At 48.3% G+C, this 12,535-nt stretch overlaps 1 protein-coding gene across 9 annotated transcripts in view; it reads left to right on the top strand.

The window, feature by feature from the left end:
- LOC106585083 (autism susceptibility gene 2 protein) overlaps positions 1-12,535 on the top strand; it is a 380,813-nt gene that overhangs the window by 327,996 nt on the left and 40,282 nt on the right. For all 9 annotated transcript variants that reach the window (XM_014170870.2, XM_045707151.1, XM_014170873.2 and 6 more), the window contains one exon: positions 8,958-9,006. In XM_014170870.2, coding sequence (XP_014026345.1) covers positions 8,958-9,006 — 49 coding nt within the window. The remainder of the gene's footprint in view (positions 1-8,957; positions 9,007-12,535) is intronic.

The following is a 12,535-nucleotide window of genomic DNA, read 5'->3' as shown; positions in this document are numbered from 1 at the left end:
CTCCCACCAGGCTATATCTTCCTCCTTCCTACCATCTCCCACCAGGCTATATCACCCTCCTCCCTACCGCCTCCCACCAGGCTATATCTTCCTCCTTCCTACCGTCTCCCACCAGGCTATATCACCCTCCTCCCTACCGTCTCCCACCAGGCTATATCACCCTCCTCGAGTACCGCCTCCCACCAGGCTATATCTTCCTCCTCCCTACCGTCTCCCACCAGACTATATCACCCTCCTCCCTACCGCCTCCCACCAGGCTATATCTTCCTCCTCCCTACCGTCTCCCACCAGGCTATATCACCCTCCTCCCTACCGTCTCCCACCAGGCTATATCACCCTCCTCCCTACCGTCTCCCACCAGGCTATATCACCCTCCTCCCTACCGTCTCCCACCAGGCTATATCACCCTCCTCCCTACCGTCTCCCACCAGGCTATATCACCCTCCTCCCTACCGTCTCCCACCAGGCTATATCACCCTCCTCCCTACCGTCTCCCACCAGGCTATATCACCCTCCTCCCTACTGCCTCCCACCAGGCTATATCTTCCTCCTCCCTACCGTCTCCCACCAGGCTATATCACCCTCCTCCCTACCGTCTCCCACCAGGCTATATCACCCTCCTCCCTACCGTCTCCCACCAGGCTATATCACCCTCCTCCCTACCGTCTCCCACCAGGCTATATCACCCTCCTCCCTACCGTCTCCCACCAGGCTATATCACCCTCCTCCCTACCGTCTCCCACCAGACTATATCACCCTCCTCCCTACCGTCTCCCACCAGGCTATATCACCCTCCTCCCTACCGTCTCCCACCAGGCTATATCACCCTCCTCCCTACCGTCTCCCACCAGGCTATATCACCCTCCTCCCTACCGTCTCCCACCAGACTATATCACCCTCCTCCCTACCGTCTCCCACCAGGCTATATCACCCTCCTCCCTACCGTCTCCCACCAGGCTATATCACCCTCCTCCCTACCGTCTCCCACCAGGCTATATCACCCTCCTCCCTACCGTCTGCCACCAGGCTATATCTCCCTCCTCCCTACCGTCTCCCACCAGGCTATATCTCCCTTCCCCTACCGTCTCCCACCAGGCTATATCACCCTCCTCCCTACCGTCTCCCACCAGGCTATATCTCCCTTCCCCTACCGTCTCCCACCAGGCGATATCTCCTTTCTGCCAGGTCTTTCAGACCTCCACCTAGCCCATAGTGATTGCTAGCCCCCTCCAGGACTCTTTTATCACAGTACGATGACTGTGCTACTGACCGTTATTTAACCCTGAATGGTAGATAACACCATCTCTACAGTGACGGTTCTAGACCGGGGGGGGGGGCAAGCTGGGGCCAGTTGTACTGTTAGAGGGCCCAGTTACATTAGACGTTATTGTTGTCATATCGTTTTCTTCACTGCATTGCAGGCATTAGCAGGCAAAAGACCATGTTCATAATCATTAGTGTTCCGGCGTTGCCACCGTCCAATAACGGATGTAAAAAAGAACGATAGCAAAAATGTGTTATGTAAAAATGATTTCATACTCCACATTTAGGGGGGCCACAAGTGGGTCCAAAATTGTTGTCACAGGGGCATTGCCCCCCCCAGAACCGCCCCTGCATCTCTATCAGTGTGATCCCTCACTCTGTGTTATACGTGAAATGGCTAGAGATGGAGCTAGCCTAGCTAGCCACATATTATCCTTGTTTTATTACCTGCGTCTTTTAGGTTCAGATTCAGCATGGGGCTAATTGAGTTAAATGGATAGTGATAGCTTAGATGATTTCGTCTGTCTTTCCTTTATTGGGCCAATTTAGCATGTGGCTCGGTGCATTATGCTGTTTAATGAAAGCCGTTCTCAGCGGTTTATCTCTGTTGGAATGTGAAACAGGAATATCAATGCACAGGTTCACTTAACTGGCACTGATAGCTTGCCCAGTTCCCTAATTCAAAGGGAATTTAAATCCGGTAATCTGATTTAAGCAACTCTGACTGTCATTTCCTGCCTTTACAGTTGAGTTTTTCTTCCTTTCTTTTTGATTTATTCGATTTCCCTCAGTCCTTATTTTTCTCCTCTTCCCTTGGTCGAGGTTTTCATTTGTCTCCCCCCCTTCCCTCCAGGTACCGAGTACTGTGAAATATGTCATGTCCGTTTTCCTAATTTCTCTTTATCTGGTTACGGTGGCCCCAGGAGGCTGATGGTAGAAGTGGGGGCTGCTGCCGCTGTGATTTGTGACCCTGCCTATCTCTGGCTGCATGGGGCTTTAATGCCATGCCTCTGCCCTTCTCCTGCTGATGAAACGGGCCCTTGCACTCCCCTGATAGGCTGCTAATTTATATAAAAAACTGACAGGCGGCCATGATAAGGGCTAGCAACTGCTCATCAACAGCAGGGAGGGAAGGGGGGAAGGGGGAGGGATGGGGAGATCGGTGAGGGGTGTGTGGGGGGGGAGGGGTGATGGTAAAGGGAGAAGGGGGAGTGGTATCTGAGATGCAGGGTAATATTTTACACAAAGCTCAAGCCTCTCTCTCTCTCTCTCTCTCTCTCTCTCTCTCTCTCTCTCTCTCTCTCTCTCCACATTTACTTACCCTGCCACTGTTGCTAGGGAAAGGAAGACCATGGAGTCGTCTCCCCTGCGCACACACAAAGACACACTTGACTTTTGTATTTATTTGTTATAGTGCTACTGATATTGATTGCGGCATTGTTGGGAAAGAGCAAGCAAGAAAGGCCTTTCACTGTACTTGTGCGTGTGACAATAAAAACGTGAAACTTGAAACACACACTACATGGCTGGCTGTGAAAACGGCACCGTGTGCAGGGGGGACGACTCCATTTTGCAGAGTCACTCTGTGCAATGCATTACTATGTTAATTATGCTCTAGGTGAGGGAGGCTCAATATCTAATGGCCCCTGGTTGACAGTCATGCGGGAGTGTGTCTCTGTCTTTACACGTCTGGGTGTGTATGTGGAGGGGTGTCTGTAATCTTGCCGCGCCACACCTGTTCTGACTGGTGGGGCGTCCTACCTCCCTCCCTCTCTCCCTCCAGCCCCCCGCCCCCCTTCCCTCCCTGCTAACCCTGCCTATCTGCCTGACAGTGTGGGGGAAATGCTCGCGGGCTTATGATAAACGACCACTCGGGAGGTCATTAAGTTTGTGGAACAGAGGAGGAGTATAAGGACAAACGAGCGTAGATCAGAGGAGGGAGATAATTAATTTGGTGTCCCTGTTGCAGTGCGGTGGCAGACAGGCAGGCGGGCAGGCCAGCCATGTGTGGCTGAACACAGCAGCAGCCACTGCAGTCTCAGATCCACCTTCACGTTAGCTGCTGTATCAGTCCCACCGCCTGACATTTCGGTTTCTACTGCTACTGTACTGCATCTTAAGAGTAGGGAGTGCTGATCTAGGATCCGGTACCGCTGTACATGTAATATTAATCATTATAATCTAAAATCTTAAACTTGATTGGAGATCAGCAATCCTACTCTGAGACGCTATGAATTCGGCCCAGGTATGCCAAATGGCGAGCAAGCAAGAAGGTTGGGGTTAGAGAGTGATTTCACTTGATGCGTGGTTGTTGCTGAGGGGAAATATTTATCAAAGCAATGGCTACCCTGACATGATTGTTACATAAATGGCAGATGAAATACAACCTCCGTGGCGGCTTTGGATCCAGTCCCAGCCCTTAATGGCACAACGGCAGTAAGGGGGATGAAGGAGTCAGGGGAGATGACTGGAGCCAGAGGGTGGGTAGAGGAGGCAGGAGGAGGTGGCTGGAGCCAGAGGGTGGCTAGAGGAGGCAGGAGGAGGTGGCTGGAGCCAGAGGGTGGGTAGAGGAGGTTTGAGGGGGTGTTGGCCGTTGGGTGACAGTGGAGGAGGAGAGGAGAGGAGGTGTCGGAGCAGGGTGACAGTGATGAAACACCAACCCGGGCCGCAAATTAACAGAAGTGTGTGGGGAGGTGGCGGGTGGGCAGGGACAGAGTGGGGCTGCCAGTGTAATTGAGCGCTTGGTTGTCTGTGCCAGCTAGCGTGCCTCCTCTGAGCCCCCCCCCCTGCATATCTCTCTTGCTCCCTCTCCCGGCTTTGATAAATGAATGGCCTGTGAAGTGGATGCTCTGTGATGTGCAGTGTTGCATCATGTCATGTCTGCTCAGTGCCCACACCTGTGTTAGTCCAGCCAGAACAGGAGGGGTAGTGACACACCCTCCCTGCCCTGCCTTCCCTCTCCTCTCCCCATGGATGGATGGTGGTAGGTGGGTTCTACCATGGGAAGGATACAGGGGGATGTTGGAGGAACATATGGCTGAATGGTTCATGCATCAAACAGCACTACAGGGAATATGATGCATATTGATTGGCTTTGTGTAAAAAGAATCCAGACTTTAGGCTCAAAGGTAGAGCAGAGGCAATAAGGCATCATCGCTATCGATCAGTATCGGCCTGTGGATGAAATACAGTAAGTTTGTTCCCATGTCTTTGTCAGCTAAACATTTGGTTGGAGTGTTATAGGCCATAGCTGGTCTGTGGTGGTCAATGGGTGTTTGTTACATGCTTCCCCAAGGGACTAGGAGGATAGTCATTGTGGAAAAGAGCATCTGCTATGATTGAAATACAAACAGTCAAATGTGAAAGTTTGTGGGTTTGGGACCACAACAGAATCCCTCGCACAGCTCCAGCATAGCCTCTTTATAATATTCCGCTGTTAAACAGTCAAACGATTTTACAGTTCTATTCTGTACAAAATGTACCCAGAGATTATTTCCACGAGGACTGGGAGTAGGGTTTCTGCTTGGGTCTCTGTTTGGCGTTTTGTTATGGTTTTGTTTTCTCCCGAACCACCACACATACCTATAGCCCTCCTCCTCCCCCTCCTCCATTTGGAAATATCTAGCTCAGTGTTCAGGAATGCAAAGCACGCAATACGAGCTGTAGATCAAAGGTAAGGCTTCGCCCCGGACGGATCGTTTGATATAAAGCACTGGGAAATTGGTCTCTCAGCAGTATTTTCTAAATGAGGTTAATTGAATGTGGGTAATTGCTGACCTTCCTGTCTTTGTGAAATCACATCCTTAACTGATCAATGCCTTTCATAAATTCAGGGTTGAAGGTCATTCTGTTGATTACCTTTCTACCCAGCCCGCTACAGAGCTACAGCCAGAGCTCATTAGCTTCATTGTGCAGAATTCAGTGGAAACGCTTTTAATGCTTTTAACAATTGCTAACAATTTGTTAGATTTCTCTGCAGTGACAGCAGATGTAGAAATGCCCCACTACATTAAGTGTCTCACTAAATGCTGGGTATTGGTTTTCCCGCTCCCTCCCTCTGTGCGCTATTATCAGGAGATTTATGCAGCCAATACGTCAGACGTGTTCTGGGATGTTGAGGGACTTCAACAGTGGTGTAATTCGTAATTTGGCATTCCCTAAATCTTGGAATTATGGTGCTGCGTGTGGCTCTTTGGGGAGTTAGCACTCCGTTGGTGTGATTACACGTCCATACCCCCCTCCACCGCCTACCTGCCTCGTTCCCTCTCTCTCTCTCTCTCTCTCTCTCTCTCTCTCTCTCTCTCTCTCTCTCTCTCTCTCTCTCTCGCTCTCCCCACGCCAGGCCTGGTGAGGAAACGAGAGAATTTCACAGCTGCTGTGAGCAGGCCCCGGCTGAGGCCTATGACCTCCTTGTTGCATTTTTTTTCTCTCCCTCCCTCCCTCCGTTTTTCTTTCTGTCTTTTTTTCTCTCCAGCAGGCAGGCAGCATGTTTCCTCAGGGAGCCCTTGTGTGGCTCAGAGGAAGCTGAATCATAAAGCATGGCTAATGAATAGAATAGAGAAGGAAAGCTAAGGCCTGCTGACGGCTCTCCTGAGAGAAGGCAAGGCCATGAAGCCTCAGGCTCAAATAGCAGACTGCCCCAAAGGTCAGGCTTCCTGCGGCCCAGTCCAAGGGCTTTTGGCTCGCAGCAATGTGGCTTGAATTTCCTTTGTTTTTAAATTGTTAGATTTCCCTGTTTCCTTTGGAAAACCTGGCCTTTGGTTGGTGCCCCCCTCTCCTTTCCTCCCCTCTTCTCTTTTTCAGTTCTCCTCTTTCGTTCCCTGTCTGTTTTTTAATAGTGGCCAGGGTTCCCCTCAACAAAGAGAGTGTGATTTAGTTTTTTTTATACATGACCTCTGCGCACCGCAACCACAGGCGCAGAAACTGCCAACAGAACAGCCCGCTGGAAAAATTTTTACTTGACCAAGCTAACCCATAAGGATAACAACAACATTTTGCCAAAAGCAGACCCTGTTTTGGCAGGCCTAAGAACTGCCTTTGTAATTTGGCCTTGTAATTATGAATTACTGACTCATGTGGAGAAGACTGGATGCAAAACAGAGCATTAAATCTAAACACTGGTTGTTGAAACAACTACGTTTGTTGGAATGTAAAAACAATTAGCTAGCAACAGAATTCGCCTTTACTGAACACATACGAATACAGAGGTCTTAATCCAGCCCACGGGTGATTTGAGTAAAAAAACACCCGTGGGGCGAGGGAAACAAACTCAATGTACTTTAAAATGACTAAATCAAATTGAAACTGTATAGACATGATAATGGACCTATATTCATTCAGTTTCTTGACTGTCCAGCACGCTAACATTCACTAGACAGTCAGGTGGCGTCGAAAATTCCCAAAAACAATGGATAGAGGTCTATTTTTTGCTAGTTTTGACAGCAAGGAAATATAATACATTTTCAGTGTGGCCATCCGGACCTCATTAAAGACCAAATGCGGCCACTGGGGCAAAATTTGTTTGACACCCCTGTTTGACATCCAACGCAGGTAGCCTAGTGGTTAGAGCGTTGGACTAGTAATAGTTGTAGTTTAGAGTATGACCAAACCATTTTGTTTTCATGACCGTGTGTGCCTCTCCGAGCTCCGAGCTCCCAGCATCCAGACCTCGACCCAGCTCCCGTGTCCACTTGACAAGCATTAATTTCTCCTGGTCCATATTTTCACACAGGCCCTCCAGGGCAGCCAGTGATTCAGACAGGCGGACGGGCGGCGAGGCTTGCTACATGGAGCGTTTAATGTGGAGCGCTAGCTCACAAAGAGCGTAGTGTTGCAGACGCCCTGGTTCTGGGAGAATGGAGGAGGCCAATGCAGAACACTGTCTTTTTCTCCTCTTCACCAACAGGTTGGAATGCAACACGACAACACTGCTACTCAAGCTAAGCAGTCACTTCTGTCTCTGCCTTCTACTGAAAATACACCATACCCTTATACTGTACCATACCTTGACTGGGCGTTAAGGAGTTATTGGAGCACTTTAGAGGCTGGAGGAGCACTGTTATAGTTTATATTAAAGGAGAGGGTGTCTCCACATAAACACTTCAGTCTAGTGTTCAGTAGAGGCGGTAGCAGTGTCTAGATTGGAAGGTCTTAGAAGAAGAGTCTTCACAACACTTGAGCAGACTGAGAGAAGCCAAGGAGCGACATCTGTGTTTACAGTGTGTTCTCTCTCTGATTCACTGACAGTGCTTTACATATGTTCTCTTTGTGCTGTGTAAACTACAATGATGGCAGTTAAGGACACTGGGGCCCAATGGATGAAGCATATGCTCAGTTTTAACAGCTTTTCTTAGTCCCAGCGAGGAGGGGAAACAGTGATTTACACCAAGACTGACCTCGTAGGATAAGGAAGAGGTTCGGTGTTAATATTATCTTTTAAATGCATACCTTTGTCACCCTCTCGCAAAATAGCAGGTTGTCTGCGGTTGATTTATGACCCCAGAGCTGTGTTTAGAAGTTCTGTGTCTCGCCGGCCGGTTCAATGTGTATTTTTGTTCAAATGTATGGTGTGTTTTCTTTCTGGAGAGGCTTGCCAGAATCTCCACATACATCTGACCAGGGAGGGAAACGCTCCCAGTGTTTAGTCTACGTGTCTCTGCTGTCACTTCATAGTCAGATGCCTTTTTCCCCTTCCAGCTTTTTGTCTCTGGCCATTACTCACAGTGGTGTATTTGCTCGACTCTCAGGAGGGACTCGCCTTAAACAACTTCTCTCAACTCAACCTTTATAACTGTGGAAATGATATAGTAGTGAGTTAATGCAGAGTTGGATAAAGCAAATATTTAATGCAACATTTTCTCCTAAAATCATATTTTGACGACAATGATTCAGTAATGGAAATGATTACAGTGTGGCTTGAAAGAGAGTTAGATTTTCTTTGATTTACAATTGACGCTTGAGCAGCATTAGCTTGTTGTGGTCGTTCGTTGTGTCGCGTTGTGGTCGTTCGTTTGTGTCGCGTTGTGGTCGTTCGTTGTGTTGTGTGGAGGGTCTTTGTACGTTCTCAGCTCCGGCTAAGATCCTGCAGAGGCTGAGCCACCATACAGTAGTACCCTCTTCTCTTTCTCTCCTCTCCTCTCCGACAACCTCATGTGCTGTGAGTATGAGTGGGCTGGCTGGCTCTCAGGTGGCACAACAGTGCCCCCTAATGTTACCTTGGCTCTGTCTGGACTGAGAGAGTTCAGCTCTGCTGAGAGAGAGGGACGCTGTGAGAATAAGGAACTCAGTCAGGTGCAGAGAAGGGGCTGCTTCTCAATGAAGCAGATTGAACACAAGTCAAGGAGGCACTGTGATGATTATCTATGGGTGAAGTAGAGTACAGGAGCTGTATTGGAACTGAGAGTTCTTGTGTCCATATACATAGGTTACAGTAGATCAGTGGAAATGTGTCTGTTGGACACAATAGGGACATCCATGTTAGCCATCATAGAATTAGTGTGTTATAATCATGACCATTTTGACTGATGGTTTTTTTGTTGAAGGAACCAATCCTTTCCTCTATTGGGTCATGAATGCAATGCAGCTTGTCACGTTCTCTGAGGTGTCCCACCTTCGTATGGAAACGACCAATGTCTTCCACAGAGGTCATCCATCTAACCAGACTATTAATGTTTCTCCTTCCTCATGTCTTCCAGGTATCTGATGTAGGATCCGAGAAACTATTTTCCCCCACTACACCCAAAGGTAAGACTTGTGTTCTTCTATAGACACTACAAACCATCCTTATAGATTACATTTCAATGAACACCAAGGCAGTTTATAACATGCTATGTCTTCTGATTCTAATCTGATTGAGCACAAATCAGAACATCCACATTTATATATTTTCTTCCCTGTGGAACTGTATTGGGACACCCAACCGAAGGCCTAGATATCTCCCTTCCCACACACAACATTCAGGCTCATTAGAGTGGATTTACAGGCTTCGTGCCACATGCTCCCAATCCATAAATGAGAAAGTCCCCCCAGGCTACAAGGCTTCTGACAGCAGGCCAGACAGTAATGACGGCCAGAGGCCAGCGATGAGGAGGGAGGGGCCTGAGCCTCTCAGTCGACATAATCACAGGTCCACTGGGAATTGGCGGAGGGTTTAGGGGTAGTAAGAGTGTAGGATAGGAGTGCTGCACCTGTACTCAGGCTGAATGGGGAGCTGGTGTAAGGATGTGGAGGGAAGGGTAATGTGAAGGAGGGCAGGAGAGCGGAGGGGTGGACAATCCCCTGCCTGATGAAAGATAGCAGTATGGAGTCCACGTCCCCCCAGGGCAGGAACCAGACCCATTAACAGATGCCGCATGATGGATATTGTGTAAAATGGGGCCATTTTCAGGAGGAGATAGAAAGAGTGCATGTCTGCAGGCCAGCTTGCCTTGGATAGATTAGGACCCAGCCTGTTTTATGCCTGAACAGAAACAGTAAATTACAACTTTCAGACATTACAGTAATGAGCTCATGATTTTCAAAACAGCCAGGACACATGTCCAAGCCTCAAGTGTATTACCGTCGTTGACAGTTTAGATTGTTGTTGTTGTTGTTGGCCGAGTTGCTGGTTTTCACACACACGCACGTGCAGACACACACACACACACACACACACACACACACACACACTGACTCTCTCCCACATCCAGTCTGGAGAGGGCCTAGCTGTGTCAGTGGGCTAGCAGGTCTTGGGGAAATCCTGCTAATGTGAGTCCCATTCCATGTCCAATGCACACCATGCGGACCCAGGGATTAGGACTGGAGAATTACATCCAGGCAATCCCATCAGAGGGCCTGTTTGTCACAGGGATCAACGGCTGTGTGTGTGTGTGTGTGTGTGTGTGTGTGTGTGTGTGTGTGTGTGTGTGTGTGTGTGTGTGTGTGTGTGTGTGTGTGTGTGTGTGTGTGTGTGTGTGTGTGTGTGTGTGTGTGTGTGTGTGTGTGTGTGTGTGTGTGTGAAAGTCCGGCAACAATAAGGGCACCAGATTAGGATTAGGATGAAAAGGAAAAGCCAGGGGATGGCTCTGGCTGGATCATCTGATTCAGTGATGAGTGAGAGGTTATTATCGTGTTAGCTGCTACCATTGCACGCAGTCCCTTTGCCAACATACTGTAATGGATGATAGTTGTAGGTCCTGTGTATGTGTGTGTGTGCACATGTGTGCATTCATGTGTGGTTCATACATGTGTATGTGTTAGCCAGGTCTGTGTGTAGAATGCAGAGCAGCCTGGGGGATGTTTTCCTCTAGTTTACCATGCATTGTATCTATGTCCTATTACCAGTCTGCCACTCAGTCCTTAGGGACCAATCTACATTCTACAATCCTCTCAGCCTCTGATCACTGGGCCTACACAGCTCTTGGCTCCGAGAGATTGGGGGCACTCACACACATACACGCGCACAGTTGGTAAAGCACTGAAAGTGCTAATGAGCATTTTGACTAATTTCCTGCATTTTGACATTTTGCTCATTTCTGAAAATTTCACCTTTCATTAGTCATTTTAGATGAGCGGCATCATCACCAAATTGACAGTCCGACATAGTAATCATTGAAGGCAGTGAACCACAATAATGGCCTTAAAGGGATACGTCGGGATTTTGGCAAGGAGGCCCTTTATCTTTTTCCTCAGAGTAGGAGGAACTTGTGGATACCATTTTTATGTCTCCGCGTGCAGTTTGAAAGAAGTTCTTTATGCTATGGAAAACAGTATTCTTCAACCTTCTGGAGTCTGACCTTAGTGCATGACTGCGTTGCTTCCAATGATTAGGTAAGAAGGTTCCGGTAGCTACCAGCTAGCTCCAGTATGGTAAAGGACAGACGTTACCTAACCATTATAAGAGTTGTTGTTTAGCTTCGTCGTGAACTTCCTGAGAATTATTGATTTCTTGGAGGAGAAACACTGTCTTAAAGTCTTGTGTGGGGCTTTGGGGCATTGCATTTATTGAAAGAGATCTGGTTGCAGTTCAGAGTTGACATTTCTCAGTTCTTGGAAGGCGAATAAAAAGCTAAATGTAGCTGCTGAGCACGTATGGGTTCTGCCACCAGGAGAGGATAAACATACTTTGTGGGTACTTACGAAACTCAAGTAGAGCTCCTATGGAAAAAGAGAGAGTGACGTACCACCTACCTACCAGAACCTGGAAACACACAGAGACGCTAGTGAGAGCAGGAAATGTCTGAGGGGAAACAGCACTCTAGCTCTCTCACTCTGCCTGGGAGGCCATTTTGGCTCTGTCGTGTCTAACAGGGGTTTCATGTGAGTGGACAGACGAACCCAATTTGTTCCCTGAGCCAAACCAGGGGCATCTTGGGATAGGTGGGGGAGAAAGATTGGTGAAAACCCATTTCTGAAGTGGATTTGTGCCCATATAATCCTGATTAATTTTGACCCGTTGTGCTCATTTTAAACAGCGCATTACAGTAAGCGTGAACACAGCGAGCTTCGGGCTAAACCAGGAGCTTAGCGGCTTTGAGAGGCTTAGCAGCAGATGGCATTTTAAGCTGGACTTAATAAATTGTTTCCATTAAACTTACCGGCCCACACATACTGGATTAGGCGAGCGGAACAAAGGAAGGAGGAGAGAGAGAGAGCAGAAGAAGTGGTGGAAAAAAACACAACAGCCACCACCACCACACACAACTGACACTCCATGTAACTTTTACTGTAGCCACGGTTAAAGGTGGGGACATGGTTTAGGCTACTACTGCTTGCGTCACGGAGGTGGAATCCACTGTAGCTGGATGTAGACATCAACTCGTCACCGACGTCAGAGACTAATTAGCTTAATTGACGTGAGGGTAAACAAATAAACGAATGAATAAACCATTTAGCTTCCCCTGTGGAGGATTTAGCTTTGTTTATCCTTACCTGTTCATATATAAACACCATACAATAAAACCACTAATATCCAGAGGAATGGTATTCAGAATAGCTTTTTTTCCTAGTATTCTTCATATCCAGAATTCTCAGCACCATCGATGAGAACCCATTCCTTGTGGGGCTGAAGCTCCCCCTCGCTCTCTCTCTCTCCCTCCTATGAGCTCATGGTAGCTCTCTAAGCTCTCATTATGTGCTACACAGCCAAGGGTCCCCGTATCGAATCGCTAATCAAGCGGCCTGTCTGCTCTGCAGCCCTGCCTGCCACTCAATAGGTGCTGAGTGCCCTTTGTTCCTGAAGGCTGCTGTTTGCTGCATGTCAATAACAGGGCTATGGCTTGGGTATAGCAGCCTA

This window comes from Salmo salar, chromosome ssa24 (assembly GCF_905237065.1).
Source record: "Salmo salar chromosome ssa24, Ssal_v3.1, whole genome shotgun sequence".
In the NCBI taxonomy this organism is placed as follows: Eukaryota; Metazoa; Chordata; class Actinopteri; order Salmoniformes; family Salmonidae; genus Salmo; species Salmo salar.
The sequence above is the reverse complement of the archived record's forward strand: the minus strand, read 5'-3'. Positions and strand labels throughout refer to the sequence as shown.